This window comes from Pavona decussata, unplaced genomic scaffold (assembly GCF_977016875.1).
Source record: "Pavona decussata unplaced genomic scaffold, jaPavDecu1.1 SCAFFOLD_28, whole genome shotgun sequence".
In the NCBI taxonomy this organism is placed as follows: domain Eukaryota; kingdom Metazoa; phylum Cnidaria; class Anthozoa; order Scleractinia; family Agariciidae; genus Pavona; species Pavona decussata.
In genome coordinates, this window is record NW_028145451.1 from 1,309,460 (window position 1) to 1,335,939 (window position 26,480).

Sequence of the window (26,480 nt, forward strand, 5' to 3'; positions counted from 1 at the left end):
AATTCTATAAAGAATGAGTTTAACATTAAATATTCGCTTTACCACCAAGCAAGCAATTTCGGGCTGCATGCACTTATCGCTTAGCACTGATCCAGCGGGGCTACTGTCAAAGATCGGCTTGGTCAAAGTTTTTGAAATTTTATTTCAGAGTTTGCCCTTTGGCTAGCTTTTAATTATTTCTGTGAAAGCAGGCATACGTTATGTACTACTCTTGAGAGAAAATGAGTTCGAAATCGGTTGGGGTAGTTTAAATTTTTACCTCTGAAAATTATACTAAAACTAGTAATACCAATCACAGATTAAACTTAAACACGGAGCGATCCTATAAAAGGGAAGGACACGCCCCTTTGAAGCGCTTTGTTGGCTTCCAAACGGATCAGGATAATGGTGGATGGCGTCGGTAACGGTCGAGGAAAAAAGAGAGAAGAACTATCGTTTGTAAAATCGAAGAGGGAATCGATTTATCAATAAAAATAAGCTAAACGCTAACTATATATCTTGTAAAACACCAGAAATTAGCGAGATTAACGATAATAACGGAAATAATTAAGTTTCGTTGCCGCAATCGAAAGATGATACGAAACTTACCTCGAAATTCGAAATCCTTCTACCAAATACATAGTACAAAGATCGAAACCATTATAAACTGAAGCCTGCGACGAACTGGACATCTGCATCCCTCCATCTGAACATGCCGATAACCAAAACGAGTTTGTGTCGTTCGCCAAAACTGGCAGGATTTTCAAAATTTAGCAGATGTTTTCCGCTAAACGACCGCTCGAGTCGTCATGTCGGGTTCAAGTTTATTACCGCTTGTGTATTAATCGATCACATACGTGAAAACTAACTCTACTAATCCGCTGGAAGTGGCAGCAATAAATTCTAAACTTTTATGCACAAGTCAAAAATAAAAACATCTAAACACATTTCGTACCTGATCATGCATTTTGGAATAATTTGCTAATTCGAAAAATCACCAAAGATATAAACAAAACACGACCCGATGTTGCTCTCATGTATCTTATGGATGAAATGATAATGGCAATGGCTCTCACATCATTATTAAAATTAGCCAGTACCAAATATATTCTAAGTTTTATTATATACAGTAAGCAATAGAGAGAGAGGCCGGCTTCAAAAGGATTATCAGCTCCGTCGTCTTGCGTGCGATCGCTCGCCGCTTGAGAGACTGCACTTTTCTCCTCCGTTTCCCGCTCCGTTGTTTCTTTTAGGCTTCGTTTCCGCGACTTTGTGTCTTTACTTATCTCTCCCCCACTAAACGACACAAAGGATCGAAGCGATTCCATCTCGGAAGCCGGTTTCAGAAGAACAACCTATTTCGAGACAGAGTTTGTTTACGAACTTTATCCTAACCATTTCGGAAATATCTCGAAAGGATAAGATTTTACCAGCCGATAAATGAATTTCCGATCTCAAAATAGACGGATAACTTAACTTTCTAAATTCTTCTCCTGTAGCCATATTCGTTGGATTGATTTTGAACAAAATAATTCGAACTAAAACAGCTTTTCCGTCAACTCGTCACGTCCTTTCGAATTGAAGTTGCGGGAACGTGAACGTGTTAAAATAGGGTTTTTGGTAATCAACCAATCCGATACGCGCGTTTTGGATTTTTGATTGACAGTCTGAACCGTTCAGCAGGATCGCTCCGTGTTTAACACATGAATCGAATGTGGTTTGGCGTTGTCTGCATTCTTATCAACAACGATATTCGTCATTACGGTGGTCAAAATGTTGTTAGACTGTCGACCGCGACAAGAAATACGGGGAACTTGACAAAACAAACATTCGCCTCACACTCAGTAGTTATAAGACGGTGAATATTTATTTCAACTTATATTATCCACAACTCTCAAGGAAAGAAAACAAAATCGAATTTCGTTATTAAAAACCATTTTACAAAGTCACACGACGTCATATTTTTATCAAATTCTGTCAACAGTTTAAATTACGGTCCCGGCTGCGTTTTTACAAAGAAGTTTGGTTACCATGACGTTTTGTGCAGAATCAGCTGAAAGCAAGACCTTTCTTACCTTCGACAAAAAACAAACAACCAAAAAAAGAAAAAACTATTGTTACCAGCGAAATTAATAAATTTAAGGCAATCAGTGCAAACCGTTGCTGAAAATTTCTCTTTATTGCAACTGGCATATAGCCAATGCTGAGAGAAAGTTAACAGCGAGTCGACTGCTAAACAAATATAATATATTCAATAAATCAAAACGAACAAAACCTTTGACACAACTTCCGGAAGACAATCGGATACTGGTATCGTCGCTATTCTACACGTCTCTTTCTTTCGTCATTCTTACATGTATTCTATTTGCATTGCGGCGAAGGAACAATGGCCACCTTAAAACCCCGGGGACGGGTATTCTCGTATTTTAGATATATAGACATTTGCGGCTCCAAAGGATATCGTGTGTAAGCCTGGGTGACCTGTTATTGAAGGTCGTGGGGCATTCTACACCAGAAAGTAGGTTTTAAAATAAGGCAATTTAGACTCTAATTGTTGGGGTTGCAACTGACCCTCAACCATCTCTAGTTTTCGGATTCAGACCGTCAAATTCCTGAAACGAAGTGTTTCGGTTTTGGACAAAAAAATAAGGGGAGAGGGGCTGGGGAGCCCGGCCCCTCCCCTAGATCCGCCACTGCTCCCTCCTGGAGGCCATTATTTGACTGGCCAGCTCAAACGGAAAACATCAGAAAGTCTTCAGAGAAGACGTCTAGCTAAACCTGTCAAGAACTTATGAGAAAATTGCTAAGAGACAACACTAAAGCACGTACACTATCTCTGTCTTCGATTCAACATATACTTCGCTACAGTTTAATAAATCACCTTTTACATTAGCTTAATCTTGCCCTCGAAAACTCCTAATATGGTTTTTAGTGCGATGGTAACCGCTCTTTCATCTTGTTTATAAACTGTAACAATGCTTCGATGGGATCCTTTATTTCATCTGTTGGTGTGTTAGGGTTAGAGGTAGGTATGCGAGGAACGCCTCCGGCTAACCATACATTCCCACTACCAACAACAATGACTCCAGAGCCACTTTCCACCTCTCCACTTCCTTCGCTAGAGTTGATGCTCTCTTCTTTGTTTCCTTCAGAACTACCTCCTGTTTCGATTCCCTCACCGGACATTTTCCCTTCCCCAATCACCACTCCACTGCCATAATCTCCACTCGATCCACTTTCACTCTGTCCGTTACTTCCGCTTTCTCCTTCGATTCCACTTGCTTCTTCAATGCTGCTTTGCTCTTCACTTCCAATTTCCGCTGCAATTTCGCTTTCTTCTCCTATTCCGTTTTCTTCTTCACCTCCGTTTTCTTCTTCACCGCTTCTTTCTTCGTTGCCTTCTTCATTCCCGCTATTAATTCCACTTGAGGGTTCGACAGCACCTCCGGATCCGGCTGTGCTTGTTTCCTCACTGCCGCTTCCCTCTTCGATATTTTCATCGCTATTAGCTCCATTATCATCTGTGCCCTCGACAGCTGCCCCTGCGTAGTTGTCAATCGCTTCTTCCTCGTTTTCAATGGTTGAGGGTAGCTCTACTTCAAGACTTATTTCTTGAAAAACTCCATTTATGTTTTCGCTGAAAATTTCACCCCATCCGATAGGCAGGGCACCTAAAAAGTTTTTTCAGAGATATGTATTAGGCAAAAAGCTTCATGTCCTTATTTGTGTGTTGAAAATTCAGCCCTGAGCTGAACTCCTTGGAATTTTTAGTGGGGGTGTCCCGCCTAGTCCTCCAAACTTTGACCCCATTTCGGACCAAATTATGCAATTGTCCAATACCCGTTTTCAGACCTGGCCGCTGAAATCCATAACTATTTTCTTATCTGGTTAGAATCCAAAATCATTTTCAGACGAAAACGGCTTAGCAACCAAACCCCTTTGGTGCGGCAAATAGCTTAGGGAATACCCCCTCGGGGTTGAAAGGTTTTATGTCCTCGATTCTTGATACCCAGATTGGATATAACTCGTGGGAGAAGGTCTAGGTTAAGCTGAGAAAAAGATTTTAAAAGGAAGTGCTGTACTTGACATAGACATTATGTGTTAAGCTCAGCATTGGTGTTGGTCAATAAAATGCTCCGGTTGCTGAAAAGGCGATTAACGCTATGAAAAGGAGGTTTCCACAGTCGCACATTGAAATACCCTGCTTGTTTCCCTCTTACGTTTATTTACTACACCCAGCATATTCTTAGGATATTCTTTTGTTGTGGCAACAGGTACGCGATGTTTCAAGGTGAAAAAAACAAAAAATAAAATAAAACGAAAAGATAAAATACTTCAGTACTGACCTGTCTCGGAGATGTGTTGTGAGGCGAAGAACACATTTATGAACAAGACGAGCTGAAAAGAGAAATAAACGTAGTGAGTACATTTGGAAAAGAAAATCATGCATTCTTGACCAGTTTAGATCCAGAAAATTTTGCCACACTTCAAGGTGACATCAACTACGTGCACGTGCTAGCTAAAACAGAGAACAGTAAAATGCAAAGGCTTATTATTTTTCTCAGTTATTATTAAGAATTACTACTAGACATTTTATTACAATTTAACTGGTATATCTGGTGGGGATGTGTGACTCGGCTCTCCAAACCCTGGTTCTATTTATTACATCAGACCAAAATGTTTAATTTTCCGGTACCCTTTTTGAGATCTGGTTCAGAATCCATGCTTGTTTCTGATCCATACTCGTTTTCAGACTTTCAGCCGAACCAAAATGGCTAAAATCATACCCTATTTCAGACCAAAACCTGTCAAAAACCATACCCCTTAGAGTAAAACAGAGATGGAATCATCGCTAAAGTATTGAAGAGGAAACTTCACGTTTACTATATATAGATGGAGAACGTTATGTATGGTTTTTAAAAGGTATAAAAGTTAAGTTAGATTCAAGTCTTACTCTACAACGCTAATCACAAGAAGGAAATCTTTCGCCTTCTCGTGTAATGTGTCACATTATCAAATTTAATCAGAATGGTGAAAAGAAACTTTTAATTTAAATTCTTTTGTACTAACATCAGCGCGTTCATACTGAACACGTTTTGTTGCCATGGATTTTTGACAATTCAGCGACCAAAGCCGATTTTAAAAATCTTTTCCGCTGTGAATACAGAGAAAAATCTGATTATCTGATTTAATTTACATTCTTAACTGATTACCAAAATTTTAAAACATAAAATAATTCTTAAATAATTCTTAAATAACAGAAATTCGATATCTCAATTCATAAAGTTTTGAAATGAGAACTGAAGTTTCACAGGATTTCAAAGACGAAAGACTGGCAAGAATCCATAAATACAGACCAAAATACATCGATAAATACAGGGTGGAAATGCAATAGTATGGCTATATAACTGAAAGTCAATCTTAAAACGACCCTAAAATTTCTTAATTTGTTCCTTACCGTCACACCTCGAATGGCCCTCATTTTTACTTCCTGGGTGTTCAGTAACCGTAGATGATAATGAACTCGGAAAAAAGCGAGCGTATGAATCCGTAAATTATGATTTAGGATGACCAACCATGCTTTCTCTTTAAAAAGGTATTCACAGTTTGATTAGGAGAAGAACGCAAACCCTTACTGAAGTAAATTTGCGTAAAAGTGAAAACGTCACAGTCAATAAAACAACCGCGTTTTAAGAAAACCAAGAGAGCCGTGGAACCGCGCCTTGTTGGCACAGCCGTATCGTAGTGATCATTATTGTTAGGACGAGTCGATACTGCTTTTTTTTAATCGATACCATACGAACACGATATTTACAGATACAGTGGAACCCCGTTAATACGACCACAAACGGGCCATGAAAATTTGGTCGTTTTAACGGGGTAGGGTCAGATTTCACGAGCATTCTATTTTAAGTGGCATCTTGACAGATATACATGACAATTACAATGTTTAAATAAAAATCCGGGATGCTAAGAAATGCTAAGAAACCTATTGGACCTTCAGAACAATCTCTCTGTAAGAAATGTTCACAAAACAGGCGAAACCTTATAGAGAGCCAAGGAGCAGGAAGGTAGCCGCGTGAAAAAACCAAACTGTGTTAAAAACAAGTTAAATGACTGACTAAATTGCTTTGCAATTTAGCTAAGCAGATGTAAAACCACGGTGGTGTTAATTTTTTATTGTTATCACGTTATTGTAATTTGCTATTTGATGTTATGAGTGATCAGTAACATGACATATTACAGCTGCATTTGGTTTGCGTAGTCGTATTAACGGGGCAAAATTATAAAGGATTATACAGGTTGGGATTTCAGAATGTGGTTATGGTCGTATTAACGGGGTGGTCGCATTACAGGGTTTGCATATGAGGAAATATATGGGCGTACGTTTCGCTGGGACAAAAAAAAGTGGTCGTAATAACGAGGTGGTCGTTAGGCGGGGTTCCACTGTATTTAGATATTTAGAATTTTGTGTCCATGCAAATCAAGAGAGACATATAGAAGTACTTATACCGCTAACTGCAAATTGCAGTTTGAGGTTTGTGTCAGTTTTGTGCCTCAACTGAAGTAAACAACAAGTAGAACATTGAATGTCCTTGATTCCTAGCGTTAGTTTCAGCCAGCGCAAAAATACAAAATTTAATATTGCCTTTTTGACGTTTTAGTTCACATGAACAAGAGCTTGATAAACGCTTATCAGGAGTGAAGAGAATAACATGAGTAAGGATTGTTTGGCATATCTCCAACAATCGTACAAACCTGTCGTTTCCAAGGTCTTGGCGATATTCAAAATGGCGGAAGACCCTTGGAACACACTACAAAATCAGGACCAATCAGTACTTGACGATTTCGATTTGCAGCTTGACCGAGGGTCTTCGCCGCCGCCCGCCGTTTTGAATACCGTGATAATCAGGGGGACTGGGTTGTATAAATGCATCTGCTTTTGTTTCCAAATGAATCATTCCTTAATTTTAAATTATTTGCTACTTCTTTCATCAAGTAAGAAATGCCAACGAAGACCCGTAATTATGGGAAGCCTTGTTACTTTTCATGGGAAAATCGAGGTCCTAAACGCCCACCTATATAACACACCGGAAGTGAGTTTGGGTTCACATGCTGTTATAGTGTGGTTGTATACGTCCTCTGCAATTTATATTTATTTTATTCTATTTTTATTTATTTATATATTTATTTATTTTGGGGTGGGGAGGCGAAAGTAAATAAATTAATCAATCAATCAATCAATGACATATTCGGCCCTGAGGTTAATTCTAACCCTAACATCTGAGGTGACCGATTTACGACAGAAAAATCTTGTTTCTCATCGCATCTGACCAAAATGAATGTTAGGGAGCTCTTATGATTAACATGGAATAGCAAGTCAAATGAAAACAAATACACTCTTTTCTATAAGAACCTTTTTCGTAAGAACGTTGAGGCTGAGATTAACTAAAATTTAAGAACATACTAAAAACATTACGGTGAGAGTCAGTTAAGACAATTTTTATTTTGACCAAATGTTTTAAAATGAACAGTATAAATACGGCTAAAATAATGCATGTAAAAATTCAGTCTATACAGTCCAATTAACCCAAATGATAAAGGGACAGATGTTAACAGGTAATATAAGAACATCTTAAGAACTGAGAATGATGTATTATTCAGTAATGACACAGGCAAACTCGGAAAAGGAAATTCCGAGTGCTCCTATCAGGAGTCAAACCTAAGACCTTCCGATTACTAGTTCGGATGCTCTACCACTGAGCTACAGGAGACTCGTGGGAGCTAAGGCCATTAAACTAGGTTCGTGGGACAAACATCCTGCATACTGCTAGGATTGAAATGTCAATGAGTGGCATATGCGCAATGAAAGGAAATGTGATGTAATATTTTAAGCCTGGTGAACAAATGAGAATGATGTATTATTCAGTAATGACACACATTCTCAAATTGCCCAAAAAACGTTTAGCTCAGCCCCAAAATTAGACGATCTTATGAACCAAAACATAAAAGAAAGAAAAAAAGAAAGAAAGAGAGAAAAAAAAAAAAAGAAAAAAAGTTTATCAAGTGAGCGTCACTCCGCAATCCGATTGTGCAACTTAAGACTTTAAATAAGACGTCTTTAAGAAGCAAAATTATGTCACTGTTTCAATTGTTGATGGCAGATTACGTTGCAATATTACTCTGAAGATTGACTATTTTAAAGTGACTTTAAATTCTCATAACCACGTTCATGCAAAAAGCTTCCAAAATTTACAATTCTTTGTTGTCTCACAAGAAAATTAGTCAAGACTCCAGGCGATCTGATTTACTGAAATTATTTTCTTTGTGTCACGCTTCTATTTACCTTTAAAATTTCAAAACTAATTTTGTTTCAACAATATAAGGTCCAAAAATAACACGACCACTGGGCTTCGAATTCACTGCAGATCGTGCGTTCATAAAATAACCGTGGACATTGTGTATATCAAAGTAACTGTATATACAAACTTCATTTAGGTTGACGGCTATGAAACGCTTTCGTAGCAACCTACTTCAATAACAATTTAATCAACGCTAAAAATTGTTTTCTTTCACAACCACTGGATGTCATTTTGTACAAAAAATGGTCCTTACTGTGCGAGAATACTCGTTAAAGATCATAAAGAGAGGGAGACAAGGATCGGTAATAAAAGCCAGCGGAACACAAAATCTTTGCCAAAAAAATCCTGCATTGGTTTCCAACAAGTCATTATTTACAGTGTTAATAAATTTTACAATGTACCAAGTCAATATCGACAACATGAAGGGAAAAAACCATATGGCGACTTGGAGCAAATATTTTTGTGCCCCCAAAGCGTATCTTACTCTTTCCATCTCCGCTCGTTCTCTCAAATGCGGGAGGTGATCTTGAATTGCCACGTCGCCAGGAAGTACTCTTGTTTTTCGGTATTTAATTTTCCGGTATGTTAAACCGGTTATCGCAGCGAGTGCCAACCACGAACAAGAAGCAAATAAATGAATGAACACACCATCATAAATTCTCTCGTGGATTCCGGTCACTGCCAAAAGTGAAAACAAGAAAGAAAGGGCTACGACGAGAACACAAAGCCACGTCGTGGAGCGTTTAGTAAATCTTGAGCGGTGAAGATGTGGGTAGGCATACGCCGCAAATCGTTCAATGTTGAACAGTAAAAAAAGCAAAAGCTTGCCGCCTATGAGGAAGTCCACAACGACGGAAACGAAGGTGGGAAAGCTTTCTGCAGTCTCTTCGCCGTTAGCGCCTCGAAGGATTTCAGTGACACCAAAGTAAGGAAGAATCGTAGCGGCCAAGAAAAAAAGAGCGACCATAAAGAGTACAATTCTCTCCACGGGTTTTTGTGTTAAGTGCAGGGGGTTTTTAACCATCGCAATAATAACGATGGCACTTGGAAAACCCGTCACTAAAGCCAGGATAAGCGATAATGATCCACTTGCCACTCTAACCGCAGCAGGAAACTCCATAACTTAACTAGCAGGTTTCTTCTGTCGATACAAGGTGAATCCGCTGAGGATTAAGAAATACATTCTGATTTAGCTTAGGTCGTGCGTCATTTCAAACAATTTTAATGGTCTATTGAAATTTGTGACAGATAGAATATCTTATTTTATATGTAAAATAGAGTTTTGCATAATTTTTTTCATTTTGCAAGATACGCAGCTGAGGTTTTGTCCTCTTTAACCAATATACCGTCGCCTAAAAAAATTAGTTCTCTTTAATAATCATGATGATCCTTAGCTAGCACGGAAAATTCCATTTACATTTGTCTTGCAGTTATCAAAACTGATGAAAATTTAGGCCAGTTTTTTTCTTACAGCAGTTTTACGTTTTCAAGCAAGCAGGTGATCAAAGAAGGTGAAACAAACAACCGAGGATATTGCATAGATGCTAGTACAACAAAATTGTCTCCGAATTCAATGACCCCAACAATAGTACATCTTTGCAGCTTCATCGAAAACTTGGCGGGGTTTCAAAATTTAAGGCTCGGTAAGAAGGAGTAAAACTGATGATAATAAAAAATAAAATAAAATAAAATAAATAAAAAATGATAGGAGGCGTCTACATATATGGCCAACAATAGTACATCTTAATTTAACGAATAAGAGATCTTTGCAACAATGTAAACAGCTTCACCGAAAAATCGTTGTGATTTCAAAATTTAAGGCTCGGTGAGTCGGAGTAGAACGGATGATAATAAAAAATAAAATAAAATAAATTAAAAAAAATTATAGGAGGCGTCTACATATATGGCCAACAATAGTACATCTTAATTTAACGAATACGAGATCTTTGCAACAATGTAAACAGCTTCACCAAAAAATCGTTGTGGTTTCAAAATTTAAGGCTCGGTGAGACTGAGTAAAACGAATTATAATAAAAAATAAATAAATAAATAATGATAGGAGGCGTCTCATAATTAACTGGAAGCAGTGTAGACGAACCAAGATCGGTAGTTTAAAAAATTGAGCGTCTTCAGTTGGCTATGATAAAAGTACTTGAATTACTCCACTTTCCACGTGGTTTTAAGCTAGCCTAGTGCTGGAAACTTAATGTTACTAACAACATATAGCATCGATGTTTCGAGTGTCAGTGTTTCCTTGTGCCGGTTTTAACTAATAAAAACGGCCATAATATTGGTCTGTTGGGCGAAGGAAAACGGAGAGATTAACACGACGATGGCCGATCGAAGCCTTAAAAAAATATCGATACTAGCTCTTTAATAATTCAATGAAATTAAGTGCATTGAAATATACTTTTGTAAGTGGCTATGGGGAATTTTACATTATCTATCACGATCAAGAAATCTCCTGTGTACACAAGAAAAAGAGCTCGTTCATTTACCTGTAGTTTTCATTTCGACAAAGCGTAATGGTTTTTAAATCATTACGCTGCAGGTCATTAGATTCGGATTTATCTATTTTTCTTGCACGAGAATGTGTGAGAACAAGTTTTGGGCCTGGGGAAGCACTTAAACAGACCTCGGGGCGAGACTCTGCAAACCTGGGGAAGACACTCGCTGGCTACGAAGAGGCCGGGATCTGTTACAGGAACGTTATCTCGGAGACATCAACAGCACACAGAACTTTGGTCCAACAGTCGGCGTTTAATTCACTTCGTAACCAGAACATAACCAGAACGTAACCAAAGAATAGTTTACAAAGCACTTGTATTTACGACAAACTACAGAAGCAACGCAATTAGGTAATTTCATTAAAAAGTCTAACACAACATTAAGTTATGCGCTCTTTGAAATGTAATTGGAGGAAACTTAATCTAGCTTGTACAACATTAATAACGTTCAAAACAACACAGGTGGACAAACAGTTAAACAAAGGCTAGCACAGGTTACAATAACACTTCAACGCTTAATTACAGTTATGGCCTAATTAAACAACAGCAGATAACAGTCACAGTAATTGAACTGGCAACTCCAAGTGAATGTTGGTTTTTCAATATTTTTATCAGCGATGTAAATAAAACTTATTAATTTCTTCTCTCACAAATGGCATTACTGACACTAAAAAATGAGATAAATGACGGTATGTTTTTTCCCGATGAAAGATTTAACAAAAATAAAATAAATAAAATAAAATGTAGCAAGGCAGGTGAAAAGGCATTAATATAATATGGACAGCCAAATATTGACTTTTCAGTCCCATTTGAGAAGGAATGGTGAATTATCCAAAATCGTTATTATATATTATCTATAATAGCGGGGTTACCTGACATTGTCCACCTCAACTCTATCCTGTTTGAAATTGTTTGGAGTTCCTGACTCTGGGGATGGGGAAGGAGGGGGTGAAGATAGATTCTGCCTTATCATATCTTCTAGAGGAATAAAGCTATGACATAACATTCGCGGTACATAAATGTACTTGCAAGGCCATTTCAGTTTAGTTCCGCAAAATGGGCTAGATTGATTACTAAGATTTTTTAACATTATGGTAACATTACTTCGAGCATTTTAGTGAAGCAAAAAGAATTTAGCATTATTCAAGAGCTTTATTGGCTTATTTTCCTAAAAAATGAATTTTTGAGAAAAAATGAAATAAAAATCTTGTAAAGCTAAGAACAAATGAAATCTGAAACATAACAAACATTTCATAAATTAAAACTCACTTTAAAAGTCACTGTACCCTAATATAGTCAACTCTCGCCTTGCGGACACCTCGCTATTACGGACACCCCGATAATACAGACAGCAGCTAAATCCCCGGCAAAAATGAATTGCAGACGTTTGACTGAAATAAATTCCGGCTAATACGGACCCTCGCTATTAAGGACACTAACTCGCGGTCCCGAGGATGTCCGCATTAAAGGGAGTTGACTGTAACCGAGAAAAGAATAAACAGAGTGGCGGTTCTAATAGGTGAGTTGAGACTTAGGTCGATATTTGCAGCTAGTATTAACTTGTACACGTTGTTTTTTAGTGGGGCAGCGAAAGTATTACGTATAAAAGCTAAATAATCCCCTCCCCTCGCCAGTAACGCAAGAAAAGGAAGACAACGACTCAGCTTGTTTTTGGCCAAGAGAGAAGTTCATTCCTACGAAATTAAAGTAAAGAACAGGTAGCATAAAAGAGAAAAAGACCTATCTGCCACTGTTCTTGATAATATCCTGTGTCGCCACCAATTAATCCCTTTGCGTCAGAGAGTCCAAAGAGGAACAATCATGAAGGGAACATTACGTCATTGTCTCAAAGTAGCCAAAGTAGTCAAAGTGCTAATCTTGGATGTCTTGATTTCTTGAAATCTTCAGAAAAACGTAGAGTAACGAAAGATAAATAATATAAACTTATAAAAGTTACGACGATGAAGTTTGAATGTTCCTCTGAAAACATTCAGAATCTCGAAAAGGCTGTGAAAGTCTCTTCGCCATGGAAACAGCAACCCGCGTGACATCATCATGCATGTCACTGCGTGCCATACCAGATTGTTTCAACGTAAATGTTTGGATCGAAAAGGTACAAAATTTGGTGGCTTTGGTATTAGTATTTTAAAAAGTCATTAATGTCAGTTAAAGTCAGCGTTTGCCTGGAGAGAACATATAAACAGTACTCAGCGCTAAGCGATTTTTTCCAGAATTTATGGGATGAACTTGAGGAAATAAACCAATTTGCTCAAATTGCAATCCAGTAAGTAAGCTGTATTACCAAGAGAAAAATCTAAAAGTCTTAATTTGCAACATAATATACTAATACAGAAATAGATAAATTTTCTCAGTATAACTAAAAAGCTAATCGAGCTGAGTAAAGATATGTAGTATTTACAAGTATGAGGTTGGTTGGCACTAAAGCTTAAGAGAAAAAGTAGAAATTGCAGTTAATTAAAGAAGAAAGTAACTAAGTGAGTAAAAACGAATAAATAAATAAATAAATAAATAAATAAATAAGTACCAGATGAGAACTCTTGAGCATGGGCCTTATCACGGTTTTCGACACCATTTTGACGGGTAGGCAAACAGGCTTGAAATAACAGTGAACGGAGAAAGGAAAGTTCCTTGGAGATGCGTGACACTTGAAAATGTTTTCGGATTGGATTGATATAGATATAATTACCAAAAAGTGTCAAAAATGGTTTGAAAGAAGGAAATAAACTGCAATTGTGTGGACAAAACCGTTGAAATACGCGTATTTCAACGGTTTTGTCCACACTGAAGAAGGGTTATATGCCCGAAACGACTGTGTTTCTTTCAAACCATTTTTGACAATTTTTGATAATTATTGAAATAACAGTGTTTGTATGGAAATCCGATGTCAAATAATTTTCATAAAACATCGCTTCTAAAAAAATCATTAATTGGAATATATTAACGTTTCCATCGATAAAAATATGTCTTTTATTGGCTGTATAGGGTGATACCGAATATTGGGGATATTGCTCCTTTAATAGAAGTTTTTTCTGCTCTCAACTCTAGAACAAAGCTTGACCTTTTGAAAGCCGTTTCCTAAGAATAAAGGGGGAACAATATAGGGACATTTTGATAACAACTACACTTCACTGGACTCATTTGGACATTTCATTATTAATTCTCAATTTTCTATAGGCATGGCATATCTGAAAGGAGCTCTCTTGGACCAGCATATACCGTAGATAAATATGGTTCATCTCGGTCCAGTTATCTGTGCAAATAAACACGATAAAATCTTGCCAGAGTGAATGGTACAAATTTTATCTTCGTATCAATTCATTTCCTACAATCCTTCTCAGTTTGCTCCGTTTTTTTCCAACTAGATAAAGGAGCGCCAAAACTAAAATAAGGTCATTAAATGCCTTGGTCGGTTTCCTAAAACCGCATTTCTTGGCCATAAAATTGTCACAAGAGCTGTTTTGAACGAAAGCTTTCAGTTTTTATTGCATAGTCTTCAATGAATCAAGCGCTTCGACGTTAAAAAAAAAAAACAAATAAAAATTATAAAACAAACAAGAGGCTACACCTTATACAAAGACTTTTTACAAAGAATTGGAGTGCCTGTGGAAATTTGCGACACGAAAAAGAATTAGAACGGAGACCATTTCTAGACTTTTGGTCTCATGGCACAAGTAAAAACACGAAAGTGCTCAACCAGGAGTGGATGTTTGCTTGGATGGCCTTTTAAGGCCTTTTAGATATTTGTTCGGATGGCCTTAATTATATAACCGTGCAGACCGTGCCTCAGAAAATCAGAAATTCGGCCTAATGTCAATTCTTTTCAAAGTCAACACATGGAAAACGTTTTCCTTTCTTTTTCAAAGGGGCAAATTTTTAATTAAAAATGCGAACAAAGGTGAGCTAGCGTTTTCGTAAAAGCAATATCAGCTAGTAAATTCGAGGAATAAATATCCGCTTCTTAAAACTTTATGTTGTTTAAAATTTCATGTAAAGCATCTGAACAGATTGATTAATTTGCCTTTTACGAAAGACAGGAATCATGACTGCACACAAAACGTCAGAACCGTGACTGCAAACAAAGCGTTCAAGTACATGCTACAGAAATTTAAATAAATGAAATTAAACTTTTGCATTGCCAATCATTCGTCAGTTTATAGCGTGTCAATATTCGCTCCAAGAGAATAAAATTATTTGTTCATCTACAAATGAGGCGCTTTACGGAGTTGAAATAATCCTTGAATTTAAGGACAATGGTTACTGGTCCGACCACATCTGGTAAAAACAGCAATGATATGGAAAATCGTTGCCAGAAAAAACCCTACACCATTTTTTAAAGAATAATTCAATGTCGCTTGAATGATTGTGACAACAAACCATGGTAATATACACAGATACAGCGGTAGCAAATATACACAAATGACTCTTAAATATTTTCTTGCTGATCGTGTGTTACGTTTCCTGTAAAGTTCTAACTGCTCTGGGGAATAGGGAACTTCTGCACTTTCAACTCTCTTTCTGTTCTTGATGTTCCGATAAGTTACGCACGCGATGATAATTATAAGCAAAGTCGGAGCCGAAATCAACATATGAATGTACAAGGTGTAGAAGATCCTTTCGCTTAACCCAGTAAACTACAAACAAACAACGATCAGCGCGATTCCCTCTCTCAATAATAAAGCCACCAACAGTTTAGTTTTTGTCAAAATCCCGCGATGAAGATGAGGAAATCCGAACGCTATGGACCTCTCGATCATGGCAAAAAGAGCAAGTTGTATGCTTGTCTGCGAGAAAAACGTTAGAGTCAAAGACAAATAGCTTGGAAACAGGAAAGTTGTCTTGGTGACCTCCAAACCATGTAAAATTTCAGCGATTCCAAAATATGGCATAAATAATAAGCCGGCCATGAGATTAAGATAGAAAAAAGCAATGTGAATATTATCCGTTAATTTTTTGAAGCGAGGAGAACTTTTCTTGGATGTAACGCTGATCAACACAATGTTCACCAAACAGATCATGACTGAAAGCAAAAGTGAGAAGCATCCATTTACAAGTAGAACCATGTTCTCGAATTTTCTGAATTTGCCTTCATCTTCGGTCAAGGTGAAGTTATCCATTCTGTTATGAGTAAGCGTACTTTGAAACTCGGATTTCTTTACAATACCTCAAAACTTCAGCTGAATATCTTTTCTTTTCAAACCTTCGAATTCTGGGCGACAGGTGGCATGCGCAAATACTCTATGTCATAAACTATTCAAATTTTAGCCTGTAAGCTGACGAGATAAATATTAATAACCGAGTCAGCATAAAAAACTGAAGAATGGTTTATTGTTATATTAAGCTTAACCGTATCCAGACGGGGAATGGGGGATTTGGAGGAGGGGGGTGGGGAGAAAGATTCTGCCCGCACCAACCTCGAACATACGTCAATAACGTTTTCTTTTTCTTTTTAATATTTGCAAAAACGGCTCGAAAAGTCTTGACCTTTTTTTAAAGAAATTTATCTGGGAAGAATTTGGTACGGTAGGTCAGAGTTCTCTGAATTCGATGTCACGATGGCAATCAATTTTTGGCAGTCAAGCAAGTTTTTCAGAAATCAGAAGATTCCTCTTCTATGTGTACAAAAATTAACTTTCTTACAGTAAATTTCATGTTTATATCATTTATGTCAATTTTTCTGATATTCTGAACTATTCGAGAAATCACGAAATCCAAGATGGCCATAATTTCGAAAGCGTGACGTAATTCCCGCGTTATTTTGCACGTACTAGGGAACTTAAGCACAGACGTTTTTGAGCCACGAACGGCAACCGGAAATTGAATTTGCTCCTTTTTGGAGCGTTTTCACGCCATCGCGTTTGTAACGTCAAGCCACGGTCATCAATAAGAGCTTTTCCCGTCCATGGCAAGGAGCAAAACCAAGCCAAAAAAGGAAACATTCGACTTCCGGTTGCCGTTCGTGGCTCACGAACGTCTGTGCTTAAGCTCCCTACTTTCTACCCTGGAAGTAGCTTAAGAAGGGTTGAAGGCTGGCCCCAGCTGAAGACCAATAAAAGCCCGAATAATTTTTGTTCATTTCTTGGTTATTGTTATTAGTTTTCCTTTTTTCTTTTCTTCATTGTAATTAATATTCAACCCAAGAACCTCCTGAAAACCACTTTGTAAATCAGCTTTCTAGTTGAATATTGAGTAATGATAAAAAATAATAAACATCTAAATAGGGTTAAATGTTGACTGATAACTGACAGTTCTACCGGTTGTAATTATAATTGAGAAGTGACGAACGGCTCAAAAATCTCTTGTTATCCTTCCTCAAATTTATGAATGACTGACGACTGAATTATTGTTTATTTTCGTAGTTTCTGATTTTGAATGTAATCTAAGCTGTTATGAAGATCAGACTCTGCTATCGATTATGACTTTAATTATCCACAGTTTGACTAAAAAAAAAAAATGAAAAGAAACTGACGAAATTCAGCTAGCATTTACTTTAACAACAGTTAGCAAATTCGGGAACAGAAAAATTCCGTTTCCTAAAACTTTCTGTGACTTAAATTTACAGCTAAAGAAATTGATCGGGCAGGAGATTCTTTACCCATTTTATAAAAAAAAAAGTGTTGTAAAATCGATTGTCTGAGTTTTTGTCAGGTTGGTAGGATATCGCAATGGTACCAAGGCCTCGTATAATTTAACAAAGAGTCGGTGAGACGGAGCAAAAGATGATAATAAGAAATAAATGAATAAATAAACAAGAAAAAGGGACGCGTCTACATAACAACTGGGGTCAATTCAATAAAGAAATTACATTTGTAGTTTTTACACGTGTAATTTACACGTGTAAAGTCCGACTTGTAAATACAAGGATTCAATAAAAGAATTTTCCACACTGGAATTTACACGTGTATCCCTTGGCAGAATACACGTGTAAATTGCAATTGTAGCCTTGCAATTGTAAACTCCGTTTGAATACATGTGTGTTTTTTCGAATGCAAAATTAAACATCTCTTCTGTCCTTTAATATATATGCGGTTCTCCTTCCTTCGTTCTCAGTTGTATATTCTTGAGACCATTGTTGAGCATGTTATCCAAGCAACAAAAGTTACTCTTAGCCCAGCTTGTGAGGGACCACAAAATGATAGTTTTAGCGCCATTTTCGTCGACAGTGACGAAGAAGGCAAAACAAGACGTGTCAGTGAAGTGTAAGTTTCTACCGCTGAAACTGGCAATGGCAGGGGCGGCTCACCAAAAATGCTACCCAAGCAGGCAGTCTTAAAAACAAAAGGCCAAGAAAAATCAGACGTGAGGCTCTGCCATCAGTTATAAAGGATAAGGGGATATCATCAACTGCACATAACAAGGCAGCAGATCTAGAAGAAAACTCCAACTGGAAAATATCGAGCTGAGATTGGACATAAAAAAGCTCAGAAAAGATCTTGACAATTAAATAATTTTATTAAACAGCGGCATTTAACAAGACGATATCAGTAATCGTTTGGACAGTTGCTGGACTTATTACATTTATATTATAATACTTTGAATATTGAGTGGAAAAACTGTCAATTGCAACCTGTGAAAGGTTTTTGCACTTATCTTTAAAATAAGAATATGCTTACCAATTAAACTAGCATAATTGTGACATACAGTTTCTTTTTCTTTTCCAAGACAGGTAGATGTGAACTTTTTGCAAAATACATGTAATGAATATCGTCATTGAGTAACAGATGGCATATTAATTCGTCCCTTCCAAAACGTATGGCGTATTTCGTCGTGGACTGTTCTCTTTTCATGATATTGAAACAGTTTAGGTTTTGAAGTGTCATTGGTATTATTTTTCGCACTCATAGGAAGTGTTGCAGCAACTGCTGTTGCCTGTCCTCTTGTTCCTCTGTTGTCGATATCTAGCTCATCGTCGTCAATGTCGAGATCTGCATCGTCAAGAAGATCATCACCGTTATCACTAAACAGAATGCAGAGATTGTGCAGTATAACAGCACACTTGATAAGCTCGGCAGCTCTTTTCATGTTTCTCACTCTCATTCTCCTCCGTAGAGCATAGAACCTTTTCTTAAGAATGCCATAGAACGCGATGAATGATATTCCATACTGTCGATATAGAGATACCATAACAAGAGTGCATTACGCGATAGAAGGAATTTGTACCAAGAATGTGGAGAAATACTAAAAATTGCTGTCTTGCCGTTAGTGCTCGGTTCCATCTCGTTCTGTTCCAAACGCGGGCCTATTAATTCCAAAAGATGGCCGAAGGCGTCGACAGGAAAACGAAACTTCTCTCGAAATTCCCTTGGCTTTTTGGACCTCAAACAGCCGTCTTTTCTCAAACTTCCTAGGTCGACGGATTATCTGACGTCTCAGGAGCTCGTCGAGTTCCTTTTCTGTCGAAGACGACATGTTTTTACACTACAATTTGTTTTTCTGAAGTCTTACTCAATATGTTTACAAGTGACAAGCGACTTGTATTTTGCACTTGTGATTTACAAGTTGGACTCTTGTAAAAATACAAGTCGGACTCTTGTAATTGTTATATTAAATTGGATTCTTACCATATTTTACACGTGTAGCGCTACACCTGTGATTACAAGTCGGACACCTGTAATCTGGACTTGTAATGATTTTTATTAAACTCGTCTCCGGCTGCGCTTGTAAATACAATGGTCCGACTTGTAGATTACAAGTGTAAAAGTTTTATTGAATTAACCCCTGGAAGCAGTGTAGACGAACCAAGATCGGAAGTTAAAAAAAACGAATGTCTTCAGTTGGCTATGATAAAAGTACTTGGATTACTTCACTTTCCATAGTTGGTTTTCAGCTAGACTGGTGCTGGAAACTTAATGTTACTAACAACATATAGTGTCGTCGCTTTGATTGTCAGTGTTTCTTTGTTTCGGTTTTAATTAATATATAAATCGGCCATAATCTTGGTCGGTTGAAAAAAGGAAAGCGGAGATTTTTAATCACGATGACGGCCGAAGCCTAAAAAAAATATCGAGAACCTTTACTAATTCAATGAAATTAAGTGCAATGAAATATAGTTTTGTAAGTCGTTCTGTATAATATGGAGAATTTTACATTGCATACAAGAAAAAGAAGTCGCTCATTTACACGTAGTTTCATTTCGACAAAGTGCATGTAATGGTTTTTAAATCATTACGCTGCGGGTCATTAAATTTATTTTATTTTTCTTGCACGGGAATGGCATTGCTGATACTGAAAAGTGAGAAACATGACGGTATGCTTTCCCAATAAAAGATTTAGCAAGGGAAAAATAAAAAATAAATAAAAACTAAAATGTAGTAAGGCAGGTGAAATGGCATTAATAAAATATGGGCAGCTAAAAATTGACCTTCTAAAATCGCCATTATATTATCTATGATTGCGGAGTAACTTGATATTGTCCACCTCAACGCTATTTTGCTTGGAATTGTTTGGAGTTCCTGACTCTGGGGTTGGGAGAGGAGGGAGCGAAGACAGATTCTGCCCTACCTTCTAGAGGACACTCGATCGGATGGTACACAGTACAACCAAGACCATTTCAGTCAAGTTCCGCAAAATGGAATAATGATAAATAAGTTTTTTACATTACCAAAAGGTCTGGACAGCAGGAAAATCACGATAGGTTTTAGATATAAAACGATGATTTTAGTAAAGTAAAGGCATTTAGTAATTATTCAGGCACTCTATTGGCTTATTTTCCTGAATAGTCAATTTTTGAGAAAAAAATAAAAATAAAAATATTTTAATGAGAAAATATAAACTGAAACTCAACAAACACTTTAAAATTAAAACCCGAAGTAGCTGTTAGATTAGCTGTTAGATAGATTTCACTCAATTTAGGAAATATCGGAGCCTTTGTAGCCGTCAAGTAAAACACATAGGTGTTGAACACCTGCTGTTCTTTCGAATAAGAAATGAGCTTCAGTTGTAAAGGCGCGAAAAGTAATTCCTTTAGAATTTCCCCCATTTGCTAAGCTTACGCAAGTGAAATTGAGTTGTCGAAATGCTATTGGTTACGGGTCTCATATGACAAATGTTGTTCAGTAAAAGCTTTTGAGTTCTGCCAGCAAGAGAATTAATGAGTCAAGATCTACAATAAACGCTATATGTTCCTGTGAAGAAGATCTGGTCCACTTGATGTAAAAGATCCCGGTAGGTAGCAGGGCACCTCTTGCTTAGCCACAGAGCTAAAAAGCCCCAAAAGTCCCTGTAACATAGCTGAACCCTAATAAACGAGGAAAGAATAAACAGCCATCAGCGGTTTTAAGTGACTTGAGAGTTTGGTCGATATTTGTTTTATTAACTTGTATATGTTTACTTGTTGTTTAGTGGGGCAGCGAACGTATTAAGTGCAAAGGCCAAATAATGTCCTCCTCCCGCCAACAGCACAAGTAAATACACGAAAGTACTCAACCAGGATTTCGGTGGATATTTGGTCGGATGGCCTTAATTACATAATCGCGCCACAGAAATCAAAATTTCCGATTTGGCCGAAAAGAAAATGTCAACTCAAAATTTCGTAACACTGGAAATAACATTTTCCTTTTTCGAAGGAACAACTGATATGTTGTTAAAAATTAGAAAAAAAAGGTTAACTAGCATTTTCGTAAACCCAAAATTCAGCTAGTAAATTCGGGGAATAAATTTCCGCTTCTTAAAACTTTATGCTACTTAAAATTATATCTAAAACTTTCGTACAGATTAAGTCTCTATCACAAAAGACAGGAACAATGACTGCAAACAAAGCGTTAAAATATCTCTTACAGCAAATTTTATATAATTGAAATTAACATTTTTGCATTGCCAATAATTCTTCAGTTTATAACGTTCCAAAATTTCTCTCCAAGAGAATAAAATTATTTGCAATTGTTCACCTACGAATGAGGCGCTTTACTGAGTTGAAATAATCCTTGTTTCGAAGAGTAATGGTTATTGGTCCGACGACATCTGGCAAAAACAGCAATGATATGGAAAATCGTTGCCAGAAAATCTCTACACCGTTTTTCAATGTTGCTTGAATGATTGTGACAAAATACCATGGTAATATACACAGATACAGCGGTAGCAAATATACACAGATAGTTCTTAAATATTTTCTTGCTGTTCGTGTGTTTCGTTTCCTGTAAAGTTCGGACTGTTCCACGGAATAGGGAATTTCCGTGCTTTCAATTCTTTTCCTGTTCTTGATGTTCCGATAAGTTACGCACGCGATGATAATTACAAGTAAAGTTGGTACAGAAATCAACATATGAATGTACAAGGTGTAGAAGATCCTTTCGCTTAACCCAGTAAACTGCAAACAAACAACGATCAGGGCGATTCCCTCTCTCATTAATAAGGTTAGCAACAGTTTAGTTTTTGTCAATAAACCTCGATGAAGATGAGGAAATCCGAACGCTATGGACCTCTCAATCATGGCAAAAAGAGCAAGCTGTATGCTTGTTTGCGAGAAAAACGTTAGAGTCAAAGACAAATAGCTTGGAAACAGGAAAGTTGTCTTGGTGACCTCCAAACCATGTAAAATTTCAGCGATTCCAAAATATGGCAGAAATAATATGCCGGCCATGAGATTAAGATAGAGAAAAGCGATGTGAATTTTATGCGATAATTTTTTGAAGCGAGGAGAATTCTTGGCTGTAACGGTGATCAACACAATGTTCACCAAACAGATCATGACTGAAAGCAAAAGTGAGAAGCATCCATTTACAAGTAAAACCATGTTCTCGAATTTGCCCCCATCTTCGTCCAAGGTGAAGTTATCCATTCTGTTAGGAGTTTAGCGTGCTTTGAAATACTTCGAATTCTGAACGACAAGTGGCATGCATACGCTATTCAAATTGTAGCCTGTAAGCTAATACAAGATATTAAAACATTAAGAGGGTGGTCAAACAATGACCATGTGTACATAAAATGTATATATGCCATGGGCAACCTCACGCAACGTTGTCTTTTCTCTCGTCATGTTCATTTTTAGGTACACACAGGCACTACATCCACGTTATGGAAGTATTTTTTGTTTAGTTGATTTAAACTGTTTACAAGAGCAAAAGTACATAAAAATTGACACAAAATAGGTGGGAAACTTAAATCAGTAAATGATGAATGAATGATATTTGTGAATTGATGGAAGTTATAACCCTCTTTATCATTTAATCAGGGTCAAGGGTAGTAGCCTTTTAAAAGCAACTAAACTCTTGCAAGCTAAGTACATGAGCTCAACGAAGTTGGTGAAATAAGAAGCGAATATAGAATTTATTTCCTCATTGAAAATCAATTTGACATCTTGGAGAAATATTTTATGAGTCATAAGATTCAGAACTGCCCTTGTAATTTTTTAAAATGGCCAATAGTGTGAGTTTACGCGAGCAAAAGCCATTTGTGGTAAACGAGTTAAGGTGATATCCTTAGGGAGAACACAAAACATTACGGTATTTATGGCGAGTCTGAAAAACTGAAAAAAAAAATAGCTTTTAAATTAATATTCTGATTGATAAATAGCTCAAATCTTAATGATGACTGATGTTTGCACCAGTTTTAATTATAACCGCGAGAAGTGACCCCAGGCTGGAAAGCCATTTGTGAATTTGTGAATGTCGACTAAAAGTTCATATTTGTAATTCCTATTTCTGAATACAGTCAAACCTGTATTAACCGGACCCCATTTTAAGCGGACACCCTCTATAAAGCGGACAGCAGCACAAGTCCCGCCTTCCCCCCCCCCCCCCCCACATCTACTGTAAAAAATACCCGTGTATTCAACAGACATCTGTATTAAGCGGACGCGGACACCTTAAACTTGGCTTTTATGGTCCTTTCTATTGTTAAAAACCTGTATTTAGGTAACGTAAGTTAAGGTAAGGTAAGGTTTATTAAAATTACATCGCAGCCCGTAGGCTGAATTACGTAATGATTACATACTAATAATTACAATAAAAATTTTACAATAATGATCAAAATATAACACAATGTGGTATATCATAAGGGCGATAGTTTCTTAAGTTATACCTTGGATTCTTATATAATGGCGGAAGTATAAACTGTTCAGCCTATGGCCTTTATCGGATGTAATGCCATAAAAAAGCTTATCACATAATGAATCAATATGATTCACTAGGGGTGATTCGCCAAGAATTTCGCATGCATTATTGTAGCTCGTGTCGGGCATAATGATTGAGATCGCTCTTTTCTCGATGTGGATGAGTTCGTTAATGAGATACTGCGGCAAGGCGTTGTAAAATACCTGAACGGCGTAATCAATTACGGACCTCGCGCACGTATTGTAGAAAAGAATAAAATCTGTTGGCGGTAATTTCGTGTTTGAGCTGTACTAGCCTGAAATACAGTCGCTTTCTAGCTTTTTTAACCACTTCTTCGATATGCGCATTCCAAGTAAGGTTTGCGCTTATAGTAAGTCCCATTAACTTGGCGGTACTCAAAACTTCTACTTCTTTTCCGTCAATAATAAGTGTATCAAGTTCAACTGGATTCCGGGCAAAAGAGATTCGGAGCTCCTTACGTTTGTCAGGGTTGAGTTGGACTCTATTTGCACGAGACCACTCGATAACCTTATTAATTATACTCTGCGCGTTACTGGTATTCCCTTTCGGAACGACTTCGGATGCTGTGGTATCGTCAACAAATTTCCATAAATATGGTGTGTTTACATCTAAATCATTTATAATCAATACAAAAAAGACATGGACCTAATTTGGTACCCTGCGGTGCCCCGGAGGGGACTGGGCCCCACTCGGAATAACAACCGGACACTGCAAAAAGGATGCATGTTTTTTGTCCACGTTTTAATAGATCGTTCATTTAAAAAGATCTCTCACATCTCTGTAGACACTTAACAAACAGGAAATACTATATCTGTTGGCAGCCTGATTAAAAAAAAAGTGATCAAATTAGTGGGACCTCACCGATAAAACATTTTGTGTGGCACGAAACAGGAAATTCGTGTACCTAGAGACATGTCTGTAAAACTAATTACACAATACAAATCTTTCATCAATTTCTGTCTCAACTAGTTACATGAAAACGTGTGCCCTTGAAAAATGTACTCACAGGGTAACTCCTACCCTATAAGCAGTGGTTTCTTCCACCGGACACTACGCTACGAAAGAGGGAGAACCCTTTCGTGGCGTAGCGTCCGGTGGATAAACCACTGCTCGCAGGGTAAGTAGCTCCCAACGATACCCAGCAATTTGCTCACCCTCTTTCCGGTAATTTTAATTTTTCCTGGGTTTGTTAGGCGCTTTAAAAGCTAACCACATGACCATGAGCTTTGGAACGCGCCTAACTACTTGCATAAGATCTGTTTTTTCGTTTGGCTGTACAGTAGATTTTTCTGATGGTGAATAAACCCTATCTGGTTTTCGGTCTGCCAAACACCTTTCCGTTCACGGGAATGGTATTTGACCCTTTGAAGGCCTTTTCATACTGAGGAATATTAATATGACCCTTTTAAGACGAATTCTAAGGGATCATGTTTTCAGCAGACACCCTGTATTAAGCGGACACTAGCAAGGGTCCCTAGGGTGTCCGTTTAATACCCGGGGGGGTACTCCTCGGAATTCTTTGTGGGGGTGTGCCGCCAGGGTCTTCAAATCCCGACCCTATTTCAGACCTAAAAATGCCATTTTCAACACCCGTTTTTAGACCTGACCTCTAAAATCCATACCCGTTTTCAGACCGTTTCCGTTTTCAGACGGAAGTTGACGCGAGGAGTAAGCTGGAATGACATAGTTTATCTATTTCTTTTTCTCGCTATCAGTTAGTCGTACCAGTTACGTAATGAGAAGAAAAATATGTTTGTAAACATTCGTAGATGTTCCCGGCCCCAAAAACCCGACCCGATTTCATGCAGACCGTAATTGTCAAAATCTATACCCGTTTTCAGACCAAAACGGCTCAAAAACCATACCCTCTGGGGCGGCACATACCTATATACCTTATATAGGGGAGTACCCCCCCGGGGTTTAATACAGGTTTGACTGTATTATAAGCTGTCAAGAGAGCTGTTGATGACAGCAATTACTGACATAGATGAGCAAACGTGTTAGTTGATATATAATGATACTAACTCATCCACAATGGTTCATTTGTGTGGAAATCTGCTCGGAAGGCCTCAGAAGTTCGGATTTAATTGTATTGTAAAGAAAATCGTAAGTCTTTTTTTTGGGCCAAAGGGCAGGTAAAAATTTCATAACATTGATATAAGAGAGGGTCAAATTTTCCATTTTCTGAAAACAATATGCCTGCATGTCAAACCTGGTTACCATGGTAGCGTCAAAGTCAACGAACACTTACCAACCATATTAAATATTTCCCAGATATTTTTCTGAAAACGTGAAAACGTGTGAAGTTTCACAGCGTTCGGTAAAATTTTAATAAAAGTTATTCATGTTCAAAGTCGCCACGGCAGAGTCACCCTCTCCCCCCATCCCCCCTCCCCGTCTATTTAGGGTTAATATGTTCCCTTTACTGAAGTTTGGGAAAAGCCAGAAATCCAAGATGGCGGATGCAAGATGGCCGCCATTTGGCAATCATGACGTTATTACCACACCATATGAAGTCATCACTTCCCGTTAGCTAACCCTGG

The 26,480-nt window shown here is 37.6% G+C and overlaps 2 protein-coding genes across 2 annotated transcripts; both read right to left on the bottom strand.

Moving 5' to 3' along the window:
• Positions 1 to 122: 122 nt before the first annotated feature.
• Positions 123 to 5,684, bottom strand: LOC146485005 (uncharacterized). Its single transcript, XM_085103743.1, has 4 exons — positions 5,438 to 5,684; positions 4,326 to 4,377; positions 1,681 to 3,650; positions 123 to 322 (listed from the first exon to the last, which is right to left on the bottom strand). The coding sequence occupies exons 1-3, from the start codon at positions 5,459 to 5,461 to the stop codon at positions 2,908 to 2,910; spliced, it is 819 nt and encodes a 272-aa protein (XP_084959869.1). The 5' UTR covers positions 5,462 to 5,684; the 3' UTR covers positions 123 to 322; positions 1,681 to 2,907.
• Positions 5,685 to 7,530: 1,846 nt separating this feature from the next.
• Positions 7,531 to 9,957, bottom strand: LOC146485006 (uncharacterized). The gene has a single exon (XM_085103744.1). The coding sequence runs from the start codon at positions 9,460 to 9,462 to the stop codon at positions 8,569 to 8,571; it is 894 nt and encodes a 297-aa protein (XP_084959870.1). The 5' UTR covers positions 9,463 to 9,957; the 3' UTR covers positions 7,531 to 8,568.
• Positions 9,958 to 26,480: the final 16,523 nt, after the last annotated feature.